The sequence below is a fragment of the Sus scrofa genome, chromosome 1 (genome assembly GCF_000003025.6).
Source record: "Sus scrofa isolate TJ Tabasco breed Duroc chromosome 1, Sscrofa11.1, whole genome shotgun sequence".
Lineage (NCBI taxonomy): Eukaryota > Metazoa > Chordata > Mammalia > Artiodactyla > Suidae > Sus > Sus scrofa.
In genome coordinates this window covers 266,972,291-266,988,974 of record NC_010443.5, presented here as the reverse complement: position 1 = coordinate 266,988,974, position 16,684 = coordinate 266,972,291, and the positions used below count along the sequence as shown (strand labels likewise).

The 16,684-nt window shown below is 49.6% G+C and overlaps 1 protein-coding gene across 2 annotated transcripts in view; it reads right to left on the bottom strand.

Moving 5' to 3' along the window:
• The window catches only part of MVB12B (multivesicular body subunit 12B), a 172,332-nt gene that overhangs the window by 116,816 nt on the left and 38,832 nt on the right, over positions 1-16,684 (bottom strand). For both annotated transcript variants that reach the window (XM_021068965.1, XM_021068968.1), the window contains exons 3-4: positions 7,053-7,160; positions 2,218-2,314 (exon numbers count right to left, since the gene is read on the bottom strand). In XM_021068965.1, the coding sequence (XP_020924624.1) occupies positions 2,218-2,314; positions 7,053-7,160 (205 nt within the window). The remainder of the gene's footprint in view (positions 1-2,217; positions 2,315-7,052; positions 7,161-16,684) is intronic.

Below are 16,684 nucleotides of genomic sequence, written 5' to 3'. Positions count from 1 at the left end.
TTATCCATAAGAACCCAAAGCGAAACAACCGAGACGTCTGTCAATTAAATGGATAAAGAAGATGGTGCATCCACAGAAAAGGATGTTAATCAGCAGTAAAAAAGGAACGCAGTGCTGATATGCTACAGTGTGGACCTACCAAGAAAACATGATGCCAAGTGAAAGGAGTCAGACACAAAAGACGACAGGCCGTATGGTTATATGGCTTATGTGGAATGTCCAGAACACGCAAATCTACACAGAAAGTAGAGCAGCGGCTGCCTAGGGAGGGCAGGGGATAGGGTGGTAGGGGCTGGGGAGAAATGGAGAAGGACTGCTAATGGGTATGCAGTTTCTTTTGGGGTCATGAAATGTTCTAAAATTGATTATGGTAATGGTTGCACGACTCTGTGACTATACGAAAAACCACTGAATTGTAACTTTAAACAGGGAAATGGTAGGTGGTAGATGAATTATATCTCAGTAAGGCTATTATTCCAAAACTCCAATACAGAAATATATAAAAATCTATCTATAAAAGGTGCTTCAACACACGCCTTTTCAGAGTGGCACTGTGTCAAAAGTGTGTGTGTGTGTGGGGGGGGCATTACCCTCGCATGTGTAGTCGAGTTATTCCCCTACTTCTAGATGCGTAACCTTGGATAGAGTCTTTCATCCCTAAGCAGGTTTCCTCACATGTGAAATGCGTATCATAATACCAACCTCTGAAGGGGGTCTTCTGAAGATTAAATGAGGTCAAGTAAGTATAGCATTTATTACAGAGTCTAGCAAACAGTAAAATACATACTAGGAGTTCCCGTCGTGGCGCAGTGGTTAACGAATCCGACTAGGAACCATGAGGTTGCGGGTTCGGTCCCTGCCCTTGCTCAGTGGGTTAACGATCCGGCGTTGCCGTGAGCTGTGGTGTAGGTTGCAGACGCGGCTCGGATCCCGCGTTGCTGTGGCTCTGGCGCAGGTCGGCAGCTACAGCTCCGATTCGACCCCTAGCCTGGGAACCTCCATATGCCGTGGGAGCGGCCCAAAGAAATAGCAAAAAGACAAAAAAATATATATATATATACTAAATATCAACTGTTATGATTACTAGCCAATACATTTAGAGATAACAACTAAAAGCAGCCCAAGGTGCAAAAGTGTGGAGAGTATTAAGTAAAGTCTGCTAGACAATGGAATCCATTTCTTTCATTAAAACAAGAGCTATGTGGGGTCTGTGTGGATATGGAAAGTCTGGTCTGTAAGGAATGCTTGCAAGAAAAGAGCAAAAAAACAAAAACAAAAAAAGCAGGTAGGTACAAAATAGGACTAACTATGGAAAAATAAAGTGTGTGTGACAAACCATGAGGTGCAGAGTTTCACAGACGAAGAAAGGACCCTCTGTATTTGGTTTTTATTTTCTGCATCAATGTTGCAGCTATCCTAAAGTTGATCATAAGTAATTTAAAATAAAACGAGTTAGGCTACAGCACATCAAAGTGAGGAGGCTCAACTATCCAGAGGTTTTCCAGCGCTATTTTTTCTTTTTTTCTGGGGGGGGGGGCATGCCGATGGCATGCGGAAGTTACCAGGCCCGGATCGAACCCAAGCCACAGCAGCGAGCACACAGTGTACTTAACCCACAGAGCCACCCGGGAACTCCTTTCTGGCACCATGGAACAAATGCTGTGCGTGACAAGAATCGTGAGGAGCCCCAGGACCACACGACGCTCCCAACATGACCACTTGGCGAGGAGTTGCTCAGGGATCGGAGTCGTCCCTCAATTTCGACTCTAACTTGCAGTCTTTCCGACTTTGCTTGTGTGCTCCGAGAGCCCCGAATGGGGATATTATCGCACTTGTATTCCCTGGGCGTCTTTTGATTTCTTCCTTTTGCTTCTGGGTCTCATGCCAAGCTTGGCTTCAGCAACACCGGAGGGAGGATGGGCGAAGGACAAACTCGCGCCAGATTCTCCACTTCCTTCCTGGGGGCGCCGATTCAGCAGCGAGCACCGTTCTGGGAGGACAGGACATTCTGCGCCTTTTCACGCTGCTGCCCACATCGCCGCAAACTCCTTAGAGAACCGAGGCAGACGTGGGTCAAACGCAGCAGGGTTTACTCATGGGTGTGCAGTAAGGCCTCCTAAAATGTTTCTGAAGAAAAAATGCACATAAAAATGCCTAAAACTATACCTGGAGCCAGAAAACTCTCCCCGTGAAGAGCGGTACTAAAGGCTGACTCACGTGTGTCCACGGTCTCCTGAATCGGGATGAAGCCTACAGGCAGAGTGTCCTTGATGTCAATGAGCTTCATATCCACTAGCACGTTCCCTAAATGACTCTTGGGGGAAAGAAAAGAGATACAGACTATTAATCTGAACACGCCTGTGGTTGGTGTGCCATTCTGGCTTCAAAAGACAGATTTAACACAATGACTCGTGCCGCTTTACGACAGCAGGTTAATTAGAGTAGGTGCCACTGAACGCTCCCTGGGGGTTACACAGGGACTCTGGTGGCCCCCGGGAAGGAATTTCATCTGTGCAACCTCAAAGCCACTCACTCAGAGGTGGCCTTGGTTACAGCAAGACGGTGCAGCACCCCAGGAGATGCCTGAGATGTAACCCAGCAGAGGGCAGCTGTGCACACACGTCCCAGGACCACACGGCTGCTCGGCCCTGAGCACCAGCTCCCGGGGAGCTGCATCTGAGCCTCACAGAACCAATGACACTAAGTGGGCACCAGTCTGCACAGCGACACACATCCGTGGCTAGTTACAGTCTGTAAAAACCCACGAATCATAAACTAATAGAGTGAACAGCCCTGCAGCCTCAATATTACACATCTTCTCCAATGACATGCACAGGGGCCTCTTAAAGTTTCTACTCAGTGGTAGTACAAGGGGGCCACAGTGTGCAGTTCCCGTAACCAGTGCAAAAATATCTTCAAAGACAGCGCGCCACTCTGTAACTGCGAGAGAGAATTTTCTGCAAACACACTGGCACTTGCAGCTCACATTTCAAGCTAAAGAAACGAGCATTAAAGAGATCTACCCTATAACTTAAATATGTGGGGCCACCTCAGAGATTTCATTAAAATCTTCAGAGTCATTTGCAAGCGAGCTCCCCCTCTCACTAGTTAGAACCATTTTAAAAGAAGAATTACGGCTTCTGATCCCAAGTCCCTCCTGTCAGCATACGAGCAGTGCAATGGGCATGCCCGTCTTCCACGAGCGCCCCAGCCACACAAGCCCCCGCGAGCACACTCCCAGTGCACCTGTTCTGTGTTCCTGGTTGAGCCACCCCCCTGCCCCCCTCCCCACCCCCACAACTCCACAGGCTGTCCTGCTCAGAGAAGGGTGTGCACCCCCACCTCTGGGCCCCCCGACCCCACCCTGCCCAGTGTCAACACCATCCCTGAAAGTCAATCAGGAATTCCTATCATCTAAACTCTATGCTACATTCTCTCTTGACATCTCGATTTTCCTTCATATCAATTTATAATGGCATATTTGTGAGGTTTTTAATTAATATCTGCTTTCCCGCTAGAGTTTAAGAACCAAGAGGCCCAAAACTACCTCTGCTCTACTATGTATCCAAGCCTAGCATAGATCTTGGCACACAGCAGGTGCTCGGTAATTATTTGCTGAAAAAATTCATGGTGTTTTTAGGTATGCTTTCAGCCAGATGGGCCAGAAATCATATTGGATTTGCTTGCTGAGTCTAAACAATATCAGTAACGATATTAAAAGTATCTTTAATAAAAGCATTATACACCAAGAGTACACAGATGAAACAAATTTCTGAAATTTAATCGCGAAGGTCAAAGTGTCCAGTGTATACCATGACAAGTGTTTTCAAGGCACTACGGTCACACGACCGTCTCTCTCAAACTATGATAAGTGCCGAGGGTTTCATATTATTACGTTTCTGGTTGCTGGGTCTCAGGAAAACAATGCACAGAGCGGGGCAGCAAGTGGAAAGTGGAAGCCTCACTAATGCGGAATAAATCTCTGGCCATGTAGGCAGGGTCTGAACCATTAACCCAACTCGCAAACATCAGCTGCTTTCAGAATCGCCTGATCTAATCTATCATAATTTTTTTTTCATGGCAGTTGCTTTTCCATGTCATCACTGCTTTCTGCATTGAGAAATTAACAACTGGGTATGTTTTCCTGCCCCATAGATGGATGAGCATTCATCAATATCCTTCTCAAACGTCGCCTACTTGACAAGTTGGGTTTTACGGAAGTCAACTGCAAACCACTTAGCGACCTCACCCTCTACACTCTACAAATGTCCCTGATCATAAAACCAGAACATCAGTGGTGCAGCCATGAAAAAAAAAAAAAAGCATTAAAACAAACAAACAAACAAAAAAAACCCCTCCTGTGCATACGAAAGGGGAGGCTGTCCTGTCAAAGCTTCCCGAAGCCCCAGTCTGGTCCCTCCGCACTCGGGCTGCCACCACACCGGGTTTAATACAGTAGGTCTGCGACACCATTAATTCTGCTTGTTCCTCTCCCCTCCCCCATCCCGCGCTCTTTCCTTTCCTCCTCATAAATATGAAGAACGTATTCCCAATCCTTGTTGAGCAAATGATTCATGCCAAAAGCCCAATATGCACTGACTCAGGGTATTTATATTGTCTCTGGTAGCCAGTATTTGCTAGTATACTGTAATTATTTTTGACAACCTTGCATTTAAGGTAGCCACAGATAACCAACTTAATATTCAAATGTTCATAAATCCTTCTGTTTAATATCCTCCCTACCTAATCTATGTACATTATTATTACAGGTAATGCAGAAAGTACAGGGCATGAAAAGTGCAATTAATCTCGATCCTTCCCCAGGAAGCAATGTCACTCCAAAGCCAGGTTTCTGTATTAATAGCATTATTGGGGAAAAGGAATTTAGGTTCCAAAGGAGTCTCCCCAAACTCCTACACGAGGAGTCTCAAGTCGCCTAATTAAAAATCTGTCCAGTCTGGAGACTGCACATCCCTCCTTTGCAACCGTAAGAAATCACACCATGCAAAGTCTCAGCTCTGACAGCAGGGCCGGGACAGACTGGCTAGAACAGATCACAATACGCTGCATTCCTCTCTCCTCCTTAGGCTGCATCCCTCTGGATCTCACTGCAGGACCCATTCATGGTTTCTTCTGAAAGTAAAATGCACCGCAGCTCCTAGATGGCCTCAAAGGAGAGGCAGAGGACTCTCCCACTGCCCTTGTCCTCCTCTCGCACCCCCTCGCCACACCCCCCCCACCACGCCCGGCCCTCACAGAGTGAGACGCACAGAGCAGGCACTCAGTGAACAGTTCCCGAATGTTCGACAAATGTCGACTAAATCAAGGTATTTTCTATCATCCACTTACCCGTGACTCCTAAAATGAATGAATAAGCCTGGTGATTGCTATCACTTTCAGGCTTGTCACTGTCCCCACTCCGCAGGATCAGGGGCTCTTCTGACCCAGGGTACCAACACCTCACAGCCTTTAAGGAAATGCCCCAAAAACAAGACATCGAAAAGGACCAAGGGGATGGTGGCTGTCCTCTGAGGCCAAGGTCTCCTCTTCCGTACGAGAGGCCAAGGCTGAGCAGGGGTCAGGGGAGAATTCATGACACCATGGGGCAGAGCAAGGGTGTGAACAGGAGGTGTCGTCTCACGGTCCTGAGTGGAGTGGTGCACTGAGAGGGGGGCCCATGGGCAGAACAGAGGTGACAGAAGCCCAGGAAGGCAGACAGTTTCACAAGGGCCCAGGTGAACCCCAGGGATGAAGGGGAGGAGGGTGCGCGGTGTGGGGACAAGGACGCGGGAGGGAGCCAGCCTGCAGACCTGCTCCTGGGGTCTCCTTGGCTGCACCCTGGCGAATTGCAGGCTCGGCTCTGGGACGGGCCCTCCTCCACCAGAAACTCTACAGCAAGGGGTTATTCCTCTTAATTTTGGTGGGAAAAATTTAAAGCAACGAGTTCTCCCCACTCCTGAGTGTGTTAGGGATCCCCACCCCCCAACTAAGAACAGGGACGACAGGGGGGCCCTGCGCCGGTACGCACAGAAAACACCGCAGGGACGCGTGGGGAGCCACAACAGGACCGTGGGCTGCGGGGTCTGTGACGGAGGGAGAGACTGTCCCCTTCCATGCTTCTGAATAAGGATGTTCCATCCACCTGATTTTTATTTATAAAGCATAAACAGATAGTACTGCTAGAACAAAACTTATAAAAATACACCCCACCTGATTTTTTTTTTTTTGATTTTGCGTCCCAAATAAAATGTCACCCCTAAAAATGAGACTCTGCTTCCTCTTTGGGGTTCAGGATGATAGGGAACCTTGGACAAGCATGAAACTCTCTGGTGTCTGGAGAGGAGCTGGTGCTTCAAGAGGCTGTGTGAGGTCGGAGGCGATGTGCCTGCAGGGGGCCGAGGGCAGGCCTCGCACAGCGCACAGCGCGGATGCGCACGAAAGCCACTCCTCTCTCTTCTGAGCCACCCGCCGGAGTGCCTTATGGGAAGGGCGCTAGTGAGTGTCTTTACAGTGTCCTAACGTGTGGCCTTGTGTATTAAAGCCACACGGTAAAGGAAATCTGCATGCGCAGTGGGCACCCGCCTGCAGAAGCAATGAAACGTCGTCCGAGGTCACAGAGGGACGCCGGGAGGAAGCCCACCAGGCCACGTCTGGGGGAAAGGGCTGACCACGTGGCATCCTTCTAGCTGTGCCCGCTCCCAGCTGGGGTCAGCTTTAAGGCCAGTTCCACAGGCAAACACTCACATCCATACCAGCCCGGGGTCTGTGACGTGGAGGAAGGGCAGGCAGAGGAGAGCCGCGAGAGCCACTCCCTGGCTCCCTTTGGAGAAGACGGTTTTAATGGAATTCACTGCACACTTGGGTACGGGGTTGATAAGGCTGTTAATAAATGAAACACAGCACTAGCCGCTGATTCTACCCCGGTCACTGAAACTACAGATAAATGAACATGGTGATGAAAACAGACCACAACCAAAAAACGAGGAAATCTCAAACAGGAGAGTCAGTGAGCTGTGCTCACTCAGCAAACGGAAAGCCACCCCTAGACTTACATTTTCTTTGGAAAATGATCTTGTGAAACACAGGTATCTGGTAACCTTGGATTTAAATAAGCCGTCTTTCCAGAGGTCAGCATCCACGCCATCTGCTGTCTGCGCAACCTACACCAAAGAGACGGAGAAGAGGACGGCAGGTAAGGCGAGATGCAGCTGAGGGCTGTGCGAGCAGCTTCGTCGTACCTGGGCCAATTAACACCGGCCCCAACTCTCCTGGCATCTCATTAGTCCCTTTCACGACGCCCTGGGAAGAGATTTTCCAAGAGGGGCAAAGGGGGAGTGTGAAAAATACAACTTCTAAAAATACTGTCCCCAGGGAGGCCATTGATTAAAGACACCCTGACAAAAACGGTTCTAATGAGAAAAGGAGCAACTTTGTTGTAATGGACCAAGAAGGGACGGGAGGAGTCAGCACATTAAGCTGCTCATTCCCACTTCCTTGGGGACGCGGCGCGGGGCGCAGAACAAGTCCGATGGCGTGTGAGAGGTCACCTGAGGGGACCCACCGGCCCGCCCGCCCGAGGATGCGGCGGCGCCTCCGGCTCCAGGCGCCTGGGACCGGCCAGGCTGCCTCCGCGAGGTCAGCGGGCTCTCTGGCGCCCTGGGCCGCAGGGGTCAGGGAATTGGCTCCCCAGTTTCCTCCTGGTACAGGCTCTGCGCGTGGTATTCGAGGTTGGAAACTGCCTCATGAGAGGAAAATGAAAAAAGCCTTGGTCGCCTATTTAGAATCTCACGAAGAAGCCACCTTCTCGTGTGCGGCCTTGGAAATGTCCCTCTAAGAAGGGCTCAAGGACGAAGCCAGCCTTGGTCGGCATCTTGCAGGACCTGTGTGCTGGCCCACGGCCCAAGGCTGTTGGGGGGGAGAGAGGTGACAAGGAGACTGGAGCGGAGGGAGGAAGGCTGGCCGGCGACGGCCCTCCCCGCCTTTCTCTCCAGATGCTCAGGGCCCGGTCTGCTTCCTCCCTCAGCCGCCAAAGAGGGCAGCGTTACAGCCTCACGGCATCGTGTCAGAGTTAATCAACCTTCCACACCCTGGCTGGACCCCGACGACGGGGGGACCTTGGGGAAGACTGGGGAGCAGCGCCCCTTTGGGGATGAGCTCCTCCCTGCTTGTCCTTTTGAGGCTGAGACTTTGGGAAGCCGTCCTTGAGCTGACAAGCTCCCCGTCGGCCTCACAAACTGCTCAAAGTACCTCCGTTCTTTACACAACTGCCCTGATTCAGCCCTGTCACGTGCATAGGCCAGGGGTGTGGGGGCAGCTCTACTGGGAAGGTTCCAGAGCTCCCAGGGCTGCATTCTCCAAGGGGGCCTCAGAAAAGCAAAGGCCAAACGTCAGAAGAAAAACACTTTTTTTTGGACCTAACAATTGTAAGCTAGCAAATGAACAAAGGGAAAAGAAAGGTCCTTATGCTACATATGCAAATATGTCTGACCTGAAATCCGAAGGAGGAAGGAATGGTAGGGGGAGGTCTCAGGGACTGTTTGGTCCAAGTGTGTCACCCCCATGGACAGAAACACAAATGGAACAGGGTCAGGCCTTATCAGCACTTTTTCCCACCATGGTTGGTCTCAATAAACTTTTTTGGAAAACATGAGATTTAAAGCAGTGGCCCCAACTCTCCCCCACCAGGGATCCCTTGTGCTTTGTTCTCTCCCACGGGGATGGAAAAAGCCAGGCCTGGCTCAGTGGGGGCACTAGGGAAGTGGCCCTGGTGTGACAGGCTGGCCTTTGTAGCTTGTCCTCCCTGGAGCAACAAGATGGGCCCAGAGTGTGTTTCCAACCCAAGCACACACAGGCACATACTAACCACAACTCCTCCCACTCCAAGTTAGACGAGCTACAGATAAGTGACGTGTGCCCTGCAGGGGTTCATGTCTAGACTCTGACCTTGTGAACTCAGCCCTGAGTCCCAGGATGGGGGGCACGCCTGGGGCAGAGGCCGTGCTCCAGGTGCATCAGACCTGAACCCGACAGCCTGAGGCTTCGGCAAGCCCCTCCCCTGAGGGCACTATGGGGACAGAGGGAAGGTGCAGGTATCCTGCCTCACGGCTCACCCGGGACACCCACAAAGCCAGGGCCCACGTGTCTAAGGCAACATGAGGACGTCTGGTCTGACAGCCAATCACGTATGGTTCATCAGGATTCAGAAAGCCCTGAATGGGCTCAGCTCCATGCTCTGGTCCTTTGGGATTCCTTCCCCATCTCTGGGACCAGACTTGATCTTCAAACACAAATTACGTCCCTGTGTGATCCATGCAGACCTGCCTCCGACAGCCCCACCCCCAGACTGACTCTAAGTTTCACGAGGACAAGGATAGTGCCTCATTTATCCCCCACACTAAGCACAGTGCCTGATACGTCTGGGCTCAACCAAACCTTGCTGAAGGAATGAATGAACAAATCAGCCCGTCGATCTGGAGCAAAGAGGGAAAAATGTGGAACCCCGCGAGCTCCTAGAGTAAGGTGATGCAAATGTTCAAAAATGAAACGTCTAGGATTTGATCCCTTGAGCTGATGTACCCCCTTCAAAATCACCACTCTAAGGCCGCATCCCCATTTCAATAACGAGGCCCCTTACCCTTCCGGTTTTTTTTATTCTTATTATCAATATTATTATTAGGGCCGCACCCATGGTATATAGAGGTTCCCATGCTAGGGGTTGAATCAGAGCTGTAGCTGCCAGCCTACACCACAGCCACAGCAACGTGGGATCCAAGCTGCGTCTGCGACCTACCCCACAGCTCATGGCAACGCCAGATCCTTAACCCACTGAGCACGGCCAGGGATGGAACCTGGTCCTCATGGATGCTAGTCAGATCCATTTCCACTGAGCCATGACGGGAACTCCTCTTTCGGTTTTCTTACTTGTACCCTGCCTTGGTCCCCAAGATGACCAGAGCCTGTCCGATGCTGCCGTGGGCTAGAGCCCCCGAGTGTCTGTCACAGGGCTTCTCACGCTCGCTCTTCTCCACCACACTCACACTCTCAGGCCCTCCCCCTGCCCAGCATCTTCCCGGGTACGGGAGCCATGGGAGGAGAAGGCGGGCAGTGATAAATTGGACACATGGATTTATCTTTCTTCTCTGCCAATGTTCTTCTAAAATGACAATCAAACGGAATGACAACCAAACAGAATGACAATCAAATGGAATGAAGCCACTAAAATAAAGAAAGGAATACAACACAAGAGATGTGTGGAAAGTGGAAGGTCCGGGGTTAAGCAGAGTGGAGGGGGTGACACCCCAGGGCTCCAAGCCACCAGATACCCTGGGGACGAGGGTGGAGGGCCTGGACGTGGGTGCGTGCGAGTTTAGGGCTGAGACAGGGAGACTGGATTAGACCTGTAAATAAAAGCGGTTAAACTCCCAGATCCCCACCCCTGTTTCGGAAATACTTTCTGAGGAAAGGGAACCGGTAAGGCTCAGGGCGTCCTGACCAGCCTGGTGGGAAGGAGGAAGTAAGACTCCAGCATGAAACGTGGGGGTTAGCTATGCACACTGAACGGCCACTGAACACTGGGCCCCCTCCAGGCTCACCCTCCTTCCTGGTTCTGGCTTTGGCAGCCAAGAGTACCCCCGAAATGCTGGAAACTGAAGGATGCGTCTCTGGAGAAACTACGAGTGTCACGGAGAAGACCAGCACACGTGGACGCAGGGGTCCCCTGATGCCAAAGCTAGCTCCCTGCTGCATCACCTGCAGTGCAGCCCATCGGGCATCGGGCCCCACCACCGCCTCAGAGCACCAACCCCCAGAGCCAGCCCCTCAGTCTTAAATATGACACACTGACAACAAAGGACCACCACGCACTGGGGGGAAGTCTCGAATATGAAAGAGAGGGCCCGAATTATTAGAAAAAGGGGAACTTGAAAAATAGCACGGATCATATGAGGAAGCAGTGTGCAGGACAGGCTGACCAAGAAATAAGCGGCACAGTCAGATTATCCAGAAATATGGAGACAACCAAAGGGAGGAAAATGTGAGAAAAGTGTGTGTGTGTGTGTGTGTGTGTGTGTGTAACTGGGTCTTATATGCATGTAAGAATGTGTGTACACATATATGTATAACTGTACAGCAGAAACTGATGACACATTGTAAATCAATTACAATTAAAAATTAAAAAAAAAAACATGGAGACAAAGTACTAGAAGTGAAAAAAGTCTGAAAGAGTTGAAAGTAACTGCCTCTGGGGAGTGAAAAGGGAGATCAGGCAGAGACAGGGCCAGAGGTGCTATATTTTCTTACAAGCCTTTTAGAACTCTTTGATTTATTAACTGTATATGTACCACTTTGTTTTTTAAAAAGAAAAGCAGGAGTTCCCGCCATGGCACAGTGGAAAAGAATCGACTAGGAACCATGAGGTTGGGGGTTTGATCCCTGGCCTTGCTCAGTGGTTTAAGGATCTGTCATTGCTGTGAACTGTGGTGTAGGTCACAGACGGCTCAGATCTGATGTTGCTGTGGCTGTGGTGAAGGCTGGGAGCTGTAGCTCTGATTCAGCCCCTAGCCTTGGAACCTCCATATGCCTCGGGTACGACGCCCCTAAAAAGCAGAAAAAAAAAAAAGCAGATTTTAATATTAAAGCATCAGAGCTGGGAAAAGGTCTCAAGGAAGAGAGTACGGGAGCAACAGCGCTTTTAGAAGAACCATTCCTATCAGGACCATCAGGGTTGTTCCTACAGGTGCAACGTGACCTTGGCTCTAGTCCTCTCCGTAGTGTGGCCCAAGTGTGTGACAACGTCCGAAGCTGCAGGGGCCTCCTCCACTGCTAGAGCCCACCAAGAGCTAACGCGAGGAGGCTGCTCATTACAGCCCATGACTCATTTATTTTATTAATGGAAGTGTGTGACTTTTCACTTTATACAGCTCTTACAATAAGAAAAACAATTTAAAAGACTTCATTTGACGGGATGAGAAATATAGATCTGCTGGATTTAAACCTGAGAAACACTCCGTAAACCAGCTCTTGAACTAAGCCGCCTGCAGAGTGGCTGTGCCGTGAATCCTTAAAACTGTCAGAGGCTCTTCACTGTCAGAATCAAGTACTCACGCCCAAAGAGAAGCTCTTGAAAGATGGCTAAGCACTGGTTTCATCAACCCCTTCACACCCTGGTGTTTCAAGAGAGCCCACCCACAACTCAAAGATGTATTTGGCAGACAGAGAGCAATCAAAGGGGCCAGGAAATTCTGCAGACATTCCCAACTAAGTACCTGGCAGACACTGTGAAAGGGAATAAGGTTCCAAGGGCTCTCCATGTGTTAGATCGGCCGCTCTTAAAACACAAGCACTTGGCCCAGGTCAGACAGTGGCCCACCGTGGAGCCACTGAAGCCCTTAATCAGAGCAGTGTGGGCACAAGGCAGCAGCAGGGAGCCTAAGCAACCATCCTTCGGGACCTCCTAACCCAACAGGAGGGGCACCCAACATGCTTTCTAAAAATGATGAAGTGACAAGAGCCTTGTGACTCATTTGTGGACGAGCTCAGGAACTCTTGGGTTTTGATCCTGAGTAGCTGCGCACCATTTTATCGATCTGCAGCCTGAATGGAGACTCGAGTCTGCCACAGACCTTCGGCTGAAATGTGATCTTTCTTAGGAAAAGAAGTAACTGTGCAGCTCTGCCCCTGAGCCGGGTGCCCGCCCTCAGTCTCTGGCCTGCTCTCTCTCCTCCCGTCCCAGCGCAGGCCTCGCTCCCCCTCCTCGAGCTCATCTTCCCTAACCCCTAACTGTGCCTGGCGACTTCCTGCCTCCCTGGCTGTGTGCCTGTCGCTTCCTCTCGTCACCCAGGGCCTGGCTGACAGAGCCCCAGCCCTGCAAGGCCTCCTTGCCAGCACCAGCCAGAAGCATACTCTCTCCTTCCAAGGATCTTCCCTTCCGACAGCCTCTTCCATCAAACCTCCTCTAATACGGAGGAAACCATAAGACCAAGGAAAGGACTTGGATTTTCGGGGTCAAAAGATGGAAACAACCCAAAGTCCATCAACTGATGAATAAACCAAATGTGATGTATCCATACCAGGGAGTATTATTCAGCCATAAAAAGGGATGCAGTCCTGACACATGCTACAGCATGGAGGAAGCCTGACAACATTCTGCTAAGTGAAATAAGACATACTGTACATTTATAAGAAATGTCCAGAAAAGGCAAATCCATGAAGGTAGATTGGTAGCTGCCCAGGGGCTGGAGGCAGGGGAGGTGGGGAGTGGCTGCTAATGGGCGTGAGGTTCCTTTCAGGGTGATAAAATATTCTGAAACTAGAAAGTGGTGACAATTATGCAACTCTGTGAATATATGAAAAACCACGGAATTATCCACTTTTAAAGTGTGAATTTTATGGTATTTGAATTATATTTAAAAAAAAAAACCCTATATTTTTAAAAATTGAGCGTATGACCTAGCACATGGCAGACACTCCAAAAATGTTAGCTTTTCATTATTACTGCTGCTGCTTAAAAGCAAGGACCCTCTGTTTTTCCGAGTACCTAGCCCAAGGCCCTGCAGGCAGGACCCAGATATTTGCCAGACGGCTGGCCGGATGCCAAATGAACAAGGAGAGAACTATACGGTGTGACAGTGCACCAGGAGCGGCGGGCACTTCGGGGGCTGCGTGGAATGGCCCTCTCTTCCTTCTACGTGCCGCGCGGCAGCTGTGGTCACCACAGGCGGGGCCAGGGGGCTGAGGCTGGTCAGGGTGGCAGAAAGCAAAGGGCCGTCGGGAATCAGGAGCCCGGCTGCTGCATCTGCCGAAGGGGAAAGGGAGACACACAGGGAACCAGTTCCTGGGGGCTGGGCTGCCCCGCGAGGCAGGAAATGGGGAGGAAATGCAGGCAGGGAACTTGGCGGCACCACCGGGGAGCTTCCTCCCCATTTCTAGTCGTCAGGAGAGAGCACCTGGGCCGCAAATGCTCCTGCCTCGGCCGCACCCAGAGGGCCAGGCCAGGACACCGCCCGGATCTCCACAGGCCCCATGGAGAGCAGCATCCGGGGCCCAGAGGCTCCCTTGTGCCTGGTTGGCACCCGAGTGGAGGGTGGGTTCCTCTTAGCCAGAGACGCACGATGTGGGACAGACCCGTGGCCGAGGCACGAAGGAATCAATGGCTAGCACTCGGACACCTGATAATTACTGCGGAACAAAAAGTTAGAGCTCCGCCTCACATAATACCAAATTCCAGGGGGATTAAAGATTCAATGTGAAAAGAACTTAAAAACTTGTCAGAGAAAACGTACACTACCTCAATGACTTTAATAGCGGGAGTTACTAAAGAAATAGACACATGGGTTTAAGAAGACCCATAAAAGAGAAGACTGGTGAAACTTACTCTCCTAAAATGAAACACACTTTGACACTACAGAGGTCACTCAAAAGAGCGAAAAGATAAGCCTCACACTGTGAGCACTGCAGCACTGACAATGGACTAATCTCCTACATAAACAGAGAACTCCTACAAATCAATGAGTAAAAGAAATAATAGAAAAGAAAAATCGTATACCTTATGTAGAATAATGAGACATTATTAACATTATGAGAAAATGTTCAACCGCTCTAGGAAAATGCAAATGAAAACTGATGATTTTATGCCATTCATGGTACATCATTCATGAAACCATAACGAGCAGACCAAAGGGGGGGGGCACAAGCTGGCACGACCATTTCAGAGAACACACTGACTATATTCAGTAATGGGAAAACGACCCAGCAATGCCATTCTTAAACGGTTCTCCAGAGAAGAGATTCTCAGCATAAGGATAGGAGGATATTATTTGCAATATTGTTTATAGTAGTAAATCACTGGCAACAGCTCAAATCCTCATCAACAGAGGGATGAATATTTTATTTTTAATTTTTTTTTGGCCACGCCTGCAACGTGTAGAAGTTCCTGGGCCAGGGACTGAACCCACGCCACAGCAGTAACCCAAGCCACAGGAGTGACAACGCTGAGTCCTTAATCGGCTGAGGCACCAGGGAACTCCCAACAGAAGGATGAATGAATACACCACAGTATACTCGTGCAATAGAATTCTATACAGCCTTGAAAACAGAGGACCTGGAGCTATACATATCAGCAAGGATAAACCTCAAAAACAATGCTAAGCAACAAGCAAGCTAAAAACCTAGGTACAGTGTTATGAGCATTCCATCTAATACAAACATCTACATCCCATTTGAAAAGCAAAAAGGAGCATATAGGAATGATAAAAATGGAACTCAGGGGCGACTCTGGGTGAGGAAGGACAGGAGGGCCTGGAGGGTGCACAGGCACCAATCATGTTTTCGTTTTTTATCGAAAAACGCACATCGACTTGGTGAAACATTAAGACCTGAGAAAGCTGGTAGTTACTCAGATATGTGCTACCTTGTTCTCTGTATATATGTGAAATGTTCTGGAACGCCATTTTTTAATTTAAAAAAATCAGATAGGAGTTCCCGTCGTGGCGCAGTGGTTAACGAATCCAACTAGGAACCATGAGGTTGCGGGTTCGGTCCTGCCTTGCTCAGTGGTTAACGATCCGGCGTTGCGTGAGCTGTGGTGTAGGTTGCAGACGCGGCTCGGATCCACGTTGCTGTGGCTGTGGGTAGGCGGTGGCTACAGCTCTGATTAGACCCTAGCTGGAACCTCCATATGCCGTGGAGCGCCAAGAAATAGCAAAAAAAAAAAAAAAAAAAAAAAAAAAAAAAAAAAAATCAGATAATAGAGACCTTAACAATAAAGGCGTGGGCTTTGAAATACTTGCCCACGTGCCCACGGAGGAGGGCCGTCAGAGGAAACAAGGGCACCCGATTAAATCTGCACGTCAGGTAAACAATGAATCATTTTTTCATACTGACAAAAATTTCAAAAAGTTCCGATGCAAGAGAGTCGCCTGTGTTTTTCTTTGCTAAACCTGGCGACCCACACAAGGAAGGCTGTGCTACGGCTTTGCTGAGTGAAACATGGGGACAAAAGGAAAGCTGGGCAGCGGGAGGATGCGTGGGCAGCGCGCTCAGCCCACACGGACACCACCCGTCAGGGAGCGAGGAGGTGTCAGCTCTACTTCCACACGGGGACGGGCAAGAGCTGAACGGCCGGGCGTGTGGCTCAGCCAAGGGAGAGGAGAGCTCACGGCATGACCCCACTCACACTGAGAAGGCACGTCACGGGGATGCATCCTCAGAGTCGCCCTCATATGCAAATGGAGAGGAAAAGGAAGAAAAGGCAAACCGATGACAGAAATCGGGGGGTGGGGGGGTGGGTATGGTCAAAAGGTGCCGGAGCTCTGGCTGTGATGTTTGATTTTTTTTTTTAATAAAAAGCTTTTGTATTCCTCATTTAATTAAAAATAAATACAATTTCTTGCAAAAAGAAAAAAAAATTAAGCCTAGCAGGATATTTCCAAACCGTTAATAACATGTACAGGATTAGAAGAAAGAAAAGGTAATATTTTTGCTCTTTAGTTTCTATCACTCTGTATGATTGGGATTTTTGGAAATAGGCTTCCATAATTTTTAAAATGTCATGAAGACATTTTTAATTTTAGAGAAAGGGCAGGGTTCACTGATCCTTTATAACAGGGTCCAGAGAATAAAAATCTCATTGTGGAGAGAGGGAAGGGAGAGAGAAAGGAAGCTGGTGCTGCAGCTAGCTCAGCTCCTA